This window comes from Triticum dicoccoides, chromosome 7B (assembly GCF_002162155.2).
Source record: "Triticum dicoccoides isolate Atlit2015 ecotype Zavitan chromosome 7B, WEW_v2.0, whole genome shotgun sequence".
In the NCBI taxonomy this organism is placed as follows: Eukaryota; Viridiplantae; Streptophyta; class Magnoliopsida; order Poales; family Poaceae; genus Triticum; species Triticum dicoccoides.
Genome location: NC_041393.1, coordinates 19196238 through 19209400, shown reverse-complemented (window position 1 = coordinate 19209400; position 13163 = coordinate 19196238). Strand labels below are relative to the sequence as shown.

The window sequence follows — 13163 nt, the reverse complement described above, 5'->3', positions numbered from 1 at the left end:
CATATATGTATGTATTTTTTAGATATATGTAGTTTTTAGATGTATTTTTTGTATGCATGTATGTACTTTTTATATGTATGGAAAAGAGGAAGAAGGAAGAAAAAGAAGGAGAGGAAAAAGGAAAATAAGAAGCGGAACAAGGAGAAGAAGAAGAGAAGAAGAAGAAGAAGAGAGGAAGAAGAGGAGAGAAAAAATAAGAAGAGGAAGAAGGGAAAAAAGAGGAGAAGAAGAAGGAATAGAGGAGAAGAAGAAAAACTTTTCTATTTTTCTTCTTCTCCTCTATTCCTTCTTCTTCTCCTCTTTTTTTCTTCTTTTTCTTCTTCTTTTTTTCTTCTATTTCTTCTTCTTATTCTCCTCTATTTCTTCTTCTTCTTCTTCTTTTTATCGGGAACGAGGGTGTCGAGGATCGCTGAGAGGTCAAGGGTCGGAAACTAGGCTAGAGGGTCGCGATGGTCACAGAGGGCTCGAGGGTCGTTGAGGCCGTTCAAGGGTCAAGGGTTTGAGGGTCGAGGGTTCGAGGGTTCTAGGGTCGAGGGTTCGAGGGTCGTCGAGGGGTCGAGGGTCGCCGATGGGTCGAGGGTTGCTGAGGGTTCGAGGGTCGAGGGTCGTTGAGGGGTCGAGGATCGCCGAGGGGTCGAGAGGTTGCCCAGTGTCAAAGTATTGAAGAAATCCATGGCTCCATCATTAGCGGAAGTAACCATGGCATGATGGTACGAAGTTCTCCAAAGTTATTCTGGAACGGAGTCCCGGATAGGATAATCCACCATTTGGTACAAATTTTAGCACATGCCTTCCAAATAGCAATATTCGGAAGGCTCTTGCTGTACTTTATACCAAAAAGCGAATTATCCTATCTGGGATTCTGTCCCAAAATAACTTTGGAGAGCTTCGTATCATCATGCGCCTGTTACTTTAGCCTAATGATGAAGACATGGTTTTTTTTGAATCCTTTGACACTACACAAACGTCGGACAATCATGAGAGAGAGGCGGTCGATATACCCCCTCTCCAATAACTTCGATAAGAGGGGGGGTCGATATATATACCCCCTCCCCGATAACATTTTTTTCTATGTATATGTCGTCGTTGTCGATATACCCATTCCCCGATAACTTCGATATATCCATCTCTCATGTTTATATATTAATTGCCATGTTGTAATATTTGCAGAAACTATGGATCATAAAAGAGACTTCGATCAAGAAGAGATATTGGGGGACATAATCCGTGACGGAGGTGATGTAGTCGCGTCGTTTCTGAACGACATCGAAGAAGGTCTGCAAGGAGAGGAAGCAGGCCACATTGATCAAACAATGGAGGAGGGTCATGATCGTGATGGTGGCTCCGGCGACCGTGATGACAGATCCGGTGACCGAACGGAGTCGGGATCAACTGTTGCAAAGTCCGACGACGTTGTAGGACTTGGTTCTTCGGGGCTGGTGGAACATTGGACCCTAAAACAGGGAAGTGCTGCTGGACGGACGAGCAACGTGCAACACCCGTCATGAAGTTTCGGAAAGCAATCAACAAAGTGCGGGAAGGGAAGTTCGTTCCCGACAGAGAGAAAGACAAGCTCACAAAGGGCCCTTGGGAATCCTGAGCACCCTGGACGAACATGAGGCACGCCAGGCTCCGTTCCGTGGAAGGTTGGGTTTCCCGACGCAGGCAGTTATAAAACCCAAGAGAGGAGGAGGAAAGTGGAGCAGAGTGAAATGTAGGAGCTTAAGGCAAGGGTAATAAAGCTAGAGGAACGAGCTGCTGAGAACCAGCAGCTGCGAGATCCTGCCCAAGATGCTACCCCAGAAGCTACCCCGCCATCTCAGCGGAGAAGCAGCGTGGCTTCCACCGAGTTTGTTTAGCAATCTGACTTGTTGATGGGTCTTCGCTACCCCGTGGATTTTATCATGGATTCACACCAGTGTCACCTTATGACGCAATGGGATCAACTCAAATTCAAGGCGACTGTTGGCTCTGTGTTCCCTCCTTCACCCAGAGCAACTTTTCACCGCCGTCCGATTCCACAAGGCTATGCTGTTGTGATGGTGGACGAAATAACAGAGGGATTTGAGGAGCTCCAGCTTGACCACCCTACAGGTGATAGGGAGACTCAGCTGGGTCTTGCTATGCATACTCCGTGCCTATGGCGGAAGGAGCACATCAAGCTTCTGAACTTCATTGCTCCTGCTAGTCAGCTGGGCACTCCGCCTCCTCCGCCTCCTCCTCCTCCTCCGGCGAGTGATCAGGGCACTCCGCCTCCTGCTCGAGCGCGTGAGGGCGGCAGTACTCCGCCTGCTCCGGCCCGTCCGAGCAGCCCGCATCCTCCTTCGCCGTCTCGTAAGCGACGGCGGAACATAGACGCCACCGCTTCGGCTGCTCCGGCGCGTCGTAGCAGTCCGCCTTCGGCTGCTCCGCCTCTTAACGAACGAAAGAAGACAGCCGCAGCCGCTCTGGCTGCTCCGGCGTCTAGCAGTACAACCAGAGGCAGAAGGCAATACATATGCGGTCCATCGTCTATCAAGCCTGTAGAACGGGAGGCAGTACAGCCAGAAGCAGAACGAAGGAAAGGGAAACAAATTCCCTAGCTCGGCGAACAACCAAAGCAATCGTGCCCCCCGCTCAATGTTGTCTAGCGACATCGTCGCTAATCTTCCGGGGGTGCTGCGCGGTACCAACCCTGGAGATTACATGGCCGACAATGATGCAATAATTTTTGGAACAATGGAGGTGGACATATTCAGATTCGAGCACGGGAAGCCTCTCGTTAGACCTGGTACTTCCCTAACAACGATGATGCAAATATTCCAAGATTGGCACATGGACATCTGCACAAAGTCTGGGAAAAATACTTTGTTGCTATTGGTTAAAGAGGAGCACGACCTCGTTGGAATTGATCTGTTGTCAGTTCCATTTGAGGAGTTCTTCCAGTTCTACAATCAAATGGCCCTCGATAAAACAATCATCACTTGCTACTGTCTGTAAGTACTACTTCTCTGTAATTAGTTATATCTCTACATATAGATCAGCTCTTTCATTGCATGTATATATAATTATCCTCACTATATTATGCAGATTGAAGATCGCCGAATTGAAGAAAAGACAAGTAGGTGATATTGGGTTCATTAACACAAATCTAAACATGATGCCAGACAAACCGAGGCCAAGTTGCTCACATCGTTACTTCGAAATCAAAACAAAGCTACAATACTCTTTCCTTACGAATACAAGTGAGTGTTACTGTCTTGTGTATATTCAGTTTCCCTTATTACTCGAGGTTATAGTAATGTAATTGATGAGTTATGCATGCATGCGCAGGTACCACTTTATTCTGCTAGAGATTAAGCTTGAGCAGGGACTAGTAACCGTCATAGACTCCCAACGAAAAAATCCGGAGGAGTATGCGACCATGACTAAAATGCTCAAGAAGTAAGTTCAATCGATCATTATCGCACCATATCGGCAACTTTGTTCATTTCCTGATATCAAGTACTTGTTTTCTTTGTCTGGCAGGGTTTGGAAAAAGTTCACCGCACAAGCTACGGGACTGCCGACGCAACTGAGATTTGACCACCCGAAAGTAAGTACTAGCTACTAGCTAGTTCCGCGCATCTCCCATTGATTCTAGCTAGTTTCATTAATACCATTTAGCATGCTTGCTTATCAATTTGATTGACCTCTATTTCTTGTAAAGTGGTTGTGGCAGGAACCCGTGAATGATTTGTGTGGATACTACATTTGCGAGTTCATCCACCACACCACCTGTGAGCGGGACTACTCTAAACAACAATATGAAGTGTGTAAGCAATAATATTCATAATTTTTTTATTACCATCATTTGTGTTCAGTTTCATTCATATATATGTATTGACTCCCTTCTTGAAATTAGATGTGGCAGACGCGGGATGAACTACTACCACAAGATCGCATACGAGCAATTCAAGAGGAATTGGCGGGATTCTTTCTTGACCACGTCATCGACAAACACGGAGAATACCATGTGGAAGTTGAGTTCAGATGTTAGGGGATGTAAGAGATCTTATATTGTATATATATATATGTAGTCAGTAGCGTCGGATAGATATACGAAAACTTGTTGTTCGACCAACCTATCGAAGAAGGAGAGGTCGATCACTTCTCTGTGTTCATGACGATCTTATGTACTTAATGGTTTTCTTCATTTGCTTACTAGCTAGCTAGCGTGTCGAGTCCTCTCTATACGTAGCGTCGACCAAGCACGGAGATAAGATAGTACACTCCTCTCTATTAGCTAGCTAACAGAATATATGAAACCCCTAAATTAACCCTACAAAACCCCCAACCCCCCCCCCCTTCAGAAAAAACAAACCCAACCCCTGAACTGCTGACGCGTGGAGGCCTTTTGGTCCCGGTTGGTGGCACCAACCGGGACAAAAGGTCCCCCCTGCCTGGGCAAGCCGCTACGGCGACGTGGAGCCCTATCTGTACCGGTTCCCGATCGAACCGGGACTAAAGGGGGAGGGCTTTAGTTACGACCCTTTAGTCCCGGTTCGTGAACCGGGACAAATGGCCCTCACGAACCGGTTCGAATGACCCTTTTCTACTAGTATATCGGCTCGAATTGCAGGATTTATATGTTAACAGCTGGAGAAACGGATCAGCATAACCAATCTTTGCCTACGGAATATTTTTATTTTTTGGAGGGAAAGCCTCTTGGCACTTTATTTGGAAACAGGCAAAGTTACATCTTTAAGTACATGTGATAACATGAAAGTTGGTGGGTCATTATCCCTTACGTACCCATGGAATGTTTGAATGTGTCACGTTTGTCAACTTTGTCACATATTACCTATACTGCCGCGTTTGTAGAACGATTAAGACGCATGTGCGAAGCCACGGAAGCTTGTTTGAAAGTCGATCAGGAGAGAGCATACAATTGATTAATATCTATATCCGGTTTGGTACTAATAGCCGCCAAGACCTGATCAAAGCGTGGTGCTTCTTCCTCATTACAAAAAGCACGGGGATTCCAATATAGACAAAGGATCTGGTCTTCGTTTCTCACGTGTGTGTGTCGCTGTCACCTAACAAAACTGAAACATTCCCTCTGAAATGAGAAAAAAAGACACGCAAACAAATTGGTTTGAACTGTTCTTGCACCCCATGCTCATTGCTCCTGGCTGCTATATAAACATACAACCCAAACGAGGGAACACAAACACAACAACATAGCTCTCTTCTCGACGTCAAAAATGGATTCGAGAACAGCATTCCGCAGTGCTCTGCTACTGCTGGTGACACTGCTGCCTCTTTCAGCTAACGCGTCGAGCAAAGTAAGATACACACCCGAGGCCTCTTTCAATACTAATTTTTGTTGTTGAAAACTTACGCGACAAAATGAATTTCAGCTCTACATCGTGTATATGGGGGAGAAGAAGCATGATGACCCGTCTGTGGTTACCGCGTCTCACCATGACATGCTAACCTCTGTTTTTGGGAGGTACAATTACTAGCTATCTACAAGTTCATGTTGTTCAAAACAAAAGCTACTAAGTGCATGTTGCATCATATATAGACATATTAGTTAGCACGAAACATCTCGATTTGCTCACCTTCGTTTTACTTGGCAACAGCAAGGATGAAGCCTTGAGGTCAATAGTTTATAGTTACAAGCATGGATTTTCTGGTTTCGCGGCGATGCTCACCGAGTCTCAGGCTGAGACAATCGCAAGTAAGTAATTTTCAGTCCTAGCTATCGTTGTATCTACTTGTACGACCGACTTGAACTAATCAACATATTTTGAATGTAGAATTCCCTGAAGTTGTCACCGTCAAGCCTAACATTTTTCATGAAACGCACACAACTCGGAGTTGGGACTTTCTTGGCCTTGACCATAACCAACAACCAGCACAACAACCGGGACTACTAAAAGAAGCAAAGTACGGTGAAGATGTCATCGTGGGTGTGATCGATACAGGTTCGCAATCCCACCCTCAAGCTTACATCCTAAATATGAGAAATCCCATTACCGAATAAATTAATTCCCATGAATATGCATGCTTCTTTATAGGCATATGGCCTGAATCACGAAGTTTTGATGACAATGGGTATGGCCCTGTGCCGGCACGGTGGAAAGGGAAATGCCAGACTGGTCAGGATTTCAACGCCACAAGTTGCAACAGAAAGATCATTGGTGCGCGCTGGTATGGTCTCGGCATCAGTGACGGGGTGCTAAACAACAACTACAAGTCCCCTAGGGACATTGACGGCCATGGCACGCATGTCGCCTCGACCGTCGCCGGCGGGGAAGTGCAGGGCGTGAGCTACGGAGGCCTAGGCATGGGCGTGGCACGCGGCGGGGCGCCACGTGCGCGGCTCAGTATCTACAAGGTTTGTTGGTTGGGTGGGAATTGCCCTGAAGCAGCGATCCTCGCGGCTATCGATGACGCCATATATGACGGTGTTGACGTCTTGTCACTCTCGCTTGGAGGGGCTGGTCACGAGTTACCCGGGACGCTACATGCTGTGCAAAGAGGGATTTCTGTCGTGTTTTCCGGAATGAATGATGGCCCTGTGCCGCAAACAGTGTCCAATACCCTTCCATGGGTTACCACGGTGGCCGCTAGCACGATTGACCGGTCTTTCCCGACCTTGATATCGCTCGGAAACAAAGAAAAGCTGGTGGTACGTGCACGCTACAAACAAACATTCTTCAAGTATTCATCTCAGATCGTGAAAAGAAACAAAATATATATTTAGCTCGTCCCTGAAGCTAGCTTCCCTAATTCTTTTACTGACATTGCTTGACTCGAAACACAGGGGCAATCTCTTCACTACAATGCATCTCTAATCAACGACGACTTTAAAGGCCTTGTTTATGCCGGGAGGTAATGAAATAAAACTTTTGTATTTATGGAACTGATCACTTCACGAATTTTTTGTAGTTGTCCACTTTTTTAACCACGATTCGGTGATTTTGTCAATTATACTGAATTAAAACTAATGCACAGCTGTGACACCGAATCATCACTGACATTGAGCAACGTCACTGGTAAAATCGTCCTGTGCTATCAACCGGCAGCAGCGAATAGCATGCCGCCTCCACAAGCACTTCCCATAGCCATCAATCTCACCATCATGGCTGGCGCCAAGGGTCTCATATTTGCACAGTACACTACTAACCTCCTCGACTTCCTGCCTTTGTGTAAGGGCGTTATGCCCTGTGTAGTGGTGGATTTTGAGATCGCACACCGAATTGTCTCCTATTGGAGGTCAGACAAAGGGTGAGTGCCTGTCGTGTTGTCCGAAACATAGTTCAATGCATTTTCTTCTTCTCCGGAAACTCATGCCAGTCATATGTCATGCTAGGAATGCGGTGGTGAAAGTGTCACCCGCAATGACCGTTGTCGGGAAAGGGGTGTTGTCACCGAGGGTCGCCTCATTCTCGTCAAGAGGTCCAAGCATGTTGTTCCCTAGCATACTCAAGGTATATATTATTCTCAACTTCTTAACTTGAGACAATTGTTGCCATTGTCTTGTTTGTTACCTAGCCTCCCTAGGTTTTTTTACTTAACACATCTTATCTAATTCTCAATACACATGTTTGCGCAGCCCGACATTGCTGCACCTGGCGTTAGCATCTTGGCAGCGGAGCGCAACTCCTACGTGTTCAAATCCGGGACATCCATGGCGTGCCCGCATGTCTCCGCTGTGACCGCACTGCTCAAGTCGGTTCACCCTGGCTGGTCACCTGCCATGATTAAGTCTGCCATGGTCACCACAGGTACGAACATGGAAATACAAAAAATACATGAAAACAACTTGTCAAAAGATATAACTGACTTGATTGTTTCCTATCTTGATTGCAGCATCTGTGACTGATCGTTTTGGCATGCCAATCCAAGCAGAAGCGGTCCCAAGGAAACTAGCCGACCCCTTCGACTTTGGTGGTGGACACATTGACCCAGATAGAGCCATTGACCCTGGCTTGGTTTATGACATGGATTCAAGGGTGTACAACAAGTTTTTCAACTGCACTCTTGGATATTTAGATGGCTGTGAGTCCTACTACCTCAATCTCAACCTCCCGTCAATTGCCGTGCCGGACCTCAAGGACCGTGTCATGCTTCGGCGCACTGTGACTAATGTTGGGCCAGCGGAAGCAACATATCATTTAGTGGTTGAAGCTCCAGCAGGGATAGATGTGTCCGTGGAACCATCTGTGATTAGTTTCACCAAAGGAAGCAGTAGAAGCGCAACATTTATGGTGACATTCACAACAAGGCAGAGAGTGCAAGGAGGATACACTTTCGGGAGCTTGACATGGTCAGACGGAAGTACCCACTCAGTGAGACTTCCTGTTGCTGTACGGACTGTGGTACAAGACTTCGTTGCGGATACCGCTTAAACTTGTATCTTGTTATTCTACACCTTGTTTGTGTATTCATGTAGGTCGCATACGGAAATGTAGGAGAAACACTCAGTATCGAATTTGTACATCATAAAAAAAGTTATACAGAAGTAGTATGGTTCTTCTTTGCAAAGGTGTGGTTTCTTCACAAACTTGTACAAAAATTGCACTTAAAAAGAAAATGTCGGATCATATATATCATTGACATGAACTAGAGTATGGCACAACCATGGATGTAAAGCTGACAAATCTATCTTTCTTGATGAAAAGGTTGTTGAACTGAAAGTGAAAAGAAATCAACACAATCGAATTTTCTTTGCTGGGAAAATGTCAATGAATTCGTGGATGGCTGCTAATGTCTAAAATGCTCGTGTTAAGTTTATATTATTATCAATTTTTGCACAATTTCCTTTGTACTGTCGTGGTCTTTATTCATCGGTATAAGTGTCAAGACTTCAAGATCCTTATATTCGTAGTTGCTCATTCATTGTCCCGAGTCCTGACCACCCATGTCCTTTGATTAATTCTACTCCTCTAGAGTCTAGACATGGTTCTAAGCCGGGTAAAAAAAATGAAACACATGACATGGTACACTCATTTTCTAATGGCACAACCGTGGCACCGAGAAGCATGCCGCCTCGACAAGCACTTCCCATAGCCATCAATCTCACCACCATGGCTGGCGCCAAGGGCCTCATATTTGCACAGTACACTACTAACCTGCTTGACTTCCTGACTTTGTGTAGGGGCGTTATGCCCTGTCTAGTGGTGGATTTTGAGATCGCACAGCGAGTTGCCTCCTATTGGAGTTGGGACAAAGGGTGAGTGCATGTCGTGTTGTCCGAAACATATTTCAATGCATTTTCTTCTTCTCCGGGAACTCATGCCAGTCATATGTCATGCTAGGAATGCGGTGGTGAAGGTGTCACCCGCAATGACCGTTGTCGAAAAAGGGGTATTGTCACCGAGGGCCGCCTCATTCTGGTCGAGAGGCCCAAGCATGTTGTTCCCTAGCATACTCAAGGTATATATTATTCTCAACTTCTTAACTTTAGACAATTGTTGCCATTGTCTTGTTTGTTACCCAGCCTCCCTAGTTTTTCTTAACTTAACATGTCTTATCTAATTCTAAATACACATGTTTGAACAACCCGACTGTCGGCGTCCTAGATTCGGGGGTATCCAGCCCTGCCTGCCTGAGGCCCACCACGTGGCTCCATCGACGGCCTGGTACAACCCAGCTTCAAGACCAACACCACAAGACCCTCGCGAGGGGCCAAGCCTCGCGAGGTGGACGACGCCAAGACCCTCAGAGGAATCAGCCTCCTCAGGACTGGCCCCTGAGGGGCGGAGAGTTCTATGCAAGTACCTCACGAGGCTCAGCTGACGTGTGCCATGACGACCAAGGCTAGACGGGCGCCAGGCGGGCGCAGAGCGCAGGTTTCCTCTTCGGTGCAAAGGAGGCAAGCCACAGGCGCGGAGTCCTGAGAAATCAGTCAAAAGTTTCCATTCTGGTGCAACGAGACCAAGGACGCCAGGACGACAGGACGGAGGTCATCGACGAGCCCACCGCAGTGTCACGACTAGAGGCTTTTCGCAGGCGAAGACTACTTTTGTCAGGATAGACTGTACTACTTGTCCCCTTTCAAATCTGGCCGTTGTGGGATCCCTTCCCGCTCATATTTGGGAGGAGGACCAAGGCCACTATATATAGGAGTTAGCCACCACCATAGAGGGGGATCTCATCTTGTTGGGACGGAGGAGATCCATTCTCACCCACACCAGCACAAGAACTCCTCACCTCCTGAGGCCAGTTCACCCATTGTACTAGTTTATCCGCAGCCTACAAGGCAATCCACCACACCACACTGGATTAGGGTATTACACCACAACTGTGGCCCGAACCAGTATAAACCGCTATGTCTCTGTGTTTCTTTGAGCCCGACGCGCTAGGCTTAGGAGGATCGCGAGTAGACAGGCTGGGCGGGTTGAGATCTCCGCACGCACCCCAGTGTTCAAACCTCTCAAGGGTTTGCGGATCCCTAAATCCAACATTTGGCGCGCCAGGTAGGGGTGCGTCGGAATCTTCTTCCTCGACCACTAGATCGTGCCGCTAACTTCGATGGTGGGCGCTCCTCCGTCGGCCCAATCGACGCGCGTCCTCGAAGAAGCGCTAGGGATGCACTGCTTCACCCTCTCCCTGTGGCAGGTGCGGTGGCCGCCCAAGTGCCCAGCCTGCCTACTCGCGAGGAAGGGGACCGGTTCTGCCGCGTCGTCGTAGCGCGGCGACATCTCCGGGTCCGTGCTGCCCGGCGAGAAAAAGGGTCAGGAGGCCCCAGAAGCAGTGCCGTCCAAGAAGAAACAGTTGTTTTCCCAAGACCGAGCCGAGACGAAGCAAGTGCAGGTCTGTGAGGATGGGACGGCCAGCGCCACCTTCAACAGAGGGGCTGGCCTCCCTCAAGATCAAGAGAAGGCATTGATCAACTTTTTGCGAGCCAACAAGGATGTATTCGCTTGGTAACCCAAACACCTGGCTAGGGTCCCAAGGGGAATAATCGAGCACCATCTGAGGGTATGTCCAAATGTGCGGCTGGTAAAGCAGAAGGCTAACCGCCAGTCCACCGAGAAGCAGGCCTTCACCGTCCAAGAAACTCGTAAGCTACAAGCCGCAGGGGTCATCAGAGAGGTACGTTACCCAGAGTGGCTGGCGAACCCTGTCATCGTCCCCAAGAAAGGAGGGAAGGAACGCATGTGTGTCGACTTCACCAACCTCAACAAGGCCTGCCTGCAAGATCCCTTCCCGCTTCCTCGCATCGACCAGATCATCGACTCCACCGCCGAGTGTGACCTGCTGTGCTTCCTGGATGCCTTTTTCGGCTACCACCAGATCAAGATGGCCGTAGAGGATGTGGAGAAAACGACATTCCTCACCCCATGCGGGGTGTACTGCTACACCTACATGCCTTTCGGGCTGCGTAATGCCGGGGTAACCTTCCAGCGGTTGATGCATATCGCCCTGGGTTCGCAGCTTGGGAGGAACGTAGAGGCCTATGTTGACGATATAGTGGTGAAGTCTTGGGAGGCCATGACACTGATAGGAGATCTGGAGGAGACGTTCGCTAGCCTGCATGAGGTAGATCTTCGGCTCAGCCCCGAGAAGTGTGTGTTCGAGGTCCCCTCCGGCAAACTGCTGGGCTTCCTGGTGTCATACAGAGGGATCGAGGCCCACCCGGAGAAGGTCACGGCGATAGAGGACATGAACCCCCCACAGACCCTGAAGGAGATGCAGAAGCTGGCGGGCTGCGTAACCTCACTTGGGCATTTCACCTCCAAGCTGGGGGAGCGCGCCCTCCCATTTTTCAAGCTGATGAAGAGGAAGGAACCATTCGAGTGGACCCCGGAGGCAGACATAGCCTTCCAGGACCTCAAGAAATATTTGACCAGCCCGCCAGTGATAGTGGCACCGCGCCCTATCGAGCCCTTGGTACTCTATCTGGCAGCAACCCCTCACTCAGCAAGCACCGCGCTGGTGGCACTAAGAAAGGAACACTCAGTCAAGAAACCTCAGCAGGATGCGCAACTATCAAGCAAGGCACATCACCCTCAGGACGATGTATCCGGGGCCTCGACCGACCTGGAGATCGACATTCCTCTTGAGGCCACGATGAACCCCACGGCCATCAAGGCTCCCGAGGGCGGGCCTCATGAAGCCATGGAGGACCTGCGCCCTCGTGAAGAACAAGACTCAGCTGATGCCTCCCTCCTCGTAGAGCACCCTGTCTACTTCATCAACACAGTACTGAGAGAGGCTCGGGTGCGCTACCCCATGCCTTAGAAGCTCCTGCTCGCACTCCTGGTCACCTCCAGGAAACTGCGCCACTACTTCCAAGGCCACCCCTTCAAAGTTATTTCGGCATACCCGCTGGAGAGGGTGCTCCGGAGCCCGAACGCAGCCAGGTGAGTTGCTGAATGGAACATTGAGCTTCAGGCATTCAACCTTGAGTTCAGCACCACCAGGGTCATCAAGGGCGCGGCCCTCGTGGACTTCATGGCTGAGTGGACTGATGCTCCTGACCACGGAGTAGGCGAGGGCTGCTCCCTCCTGCCGGGAGACGAAGAGCCGGACGGGTGGATCATGTACTTCGACGGGGCGTTCACGCGACAAGGCGCAGGAGCGGGGGCCATCCTCATCTCACCCACCAAGGACAAGCTCTGTTACGCAGTGCAACTCTGCTTCCAGCAGGGTGAAAAGGTCTCCAACAACATCGCCGAATTTGAAGGCTTGCTCGCCGGACTTAGGGCCGCAACCGCACTGGGAGTAAAGCACCTCACCATCAAGGGCGACTCTCAGCTTCTCGTCAACTTCTCCAACAAGGAGTACACGCCTAAGGACGAGCACATGGAGGCGTACCTAGAGGAGGTGCGCAAGATGGAGAAGTGGTTCGTGGGTGTGGAGCTACAACACGTGCCGCGCGGGACGAACAAGGAAGCAGACGACATCGCCAAAAGAGCCTCTCGCAGGCTCTCTCAGGAGCCGGGGGTGTTTGAGGAGCGGCTCTTCAAGCCGTTTGCAACCCCTCACGCCAAGACTCCAGCACCACCTCCCGAGGAGTTCCCACAGGCACCCGAGACGGGCGCCCCAGCCTTTGGTCACCCCTCGGGAGCCCACCTGCTGCTCGCGCTCGAGCCTCATGAGGGGTGCTGGAACAAAGAGTTCAAGGCGTACTTGCTTCAAGGGACCCTGCCAGAGAAGGAGGAGGACGCCGAGCACGTGACCCG

The 13163-nt window shown here is 49.3% G+C and overlaps 1 protein-coding gene across 1 annotated transcript; it reads left to right on the top strand.

Moving 5' to 3' along the window:
• Positions 1-5225: 5225 nt before the first annotated feature.
• On the top strand, positions 5226-8613 carry LOC119339988 (subtilisin-like protease SBT3.9). The gene is made up of 10 exons (XM_037611895.1): positions 5226-5306; positions 5382-5473; positions 5607-5704; positions 5784-5951; positions 6045-6658; positions 6794-6861; positions 6985-7257; positions 7343-7460; positions 7586-7757; positions 7843-8613. Exons 1-10 carry the CDS (start codon positions 5226-5228, stop codon positions 8379-8381), a joined length of 2223 nt encoding a protein of 740 aa, XP_037467792.1. The 3' UTR covers positions 8382-8613.
• The last annotated feature ends 4550 nt before the right edge of the window (positions 8614-13163 follow it).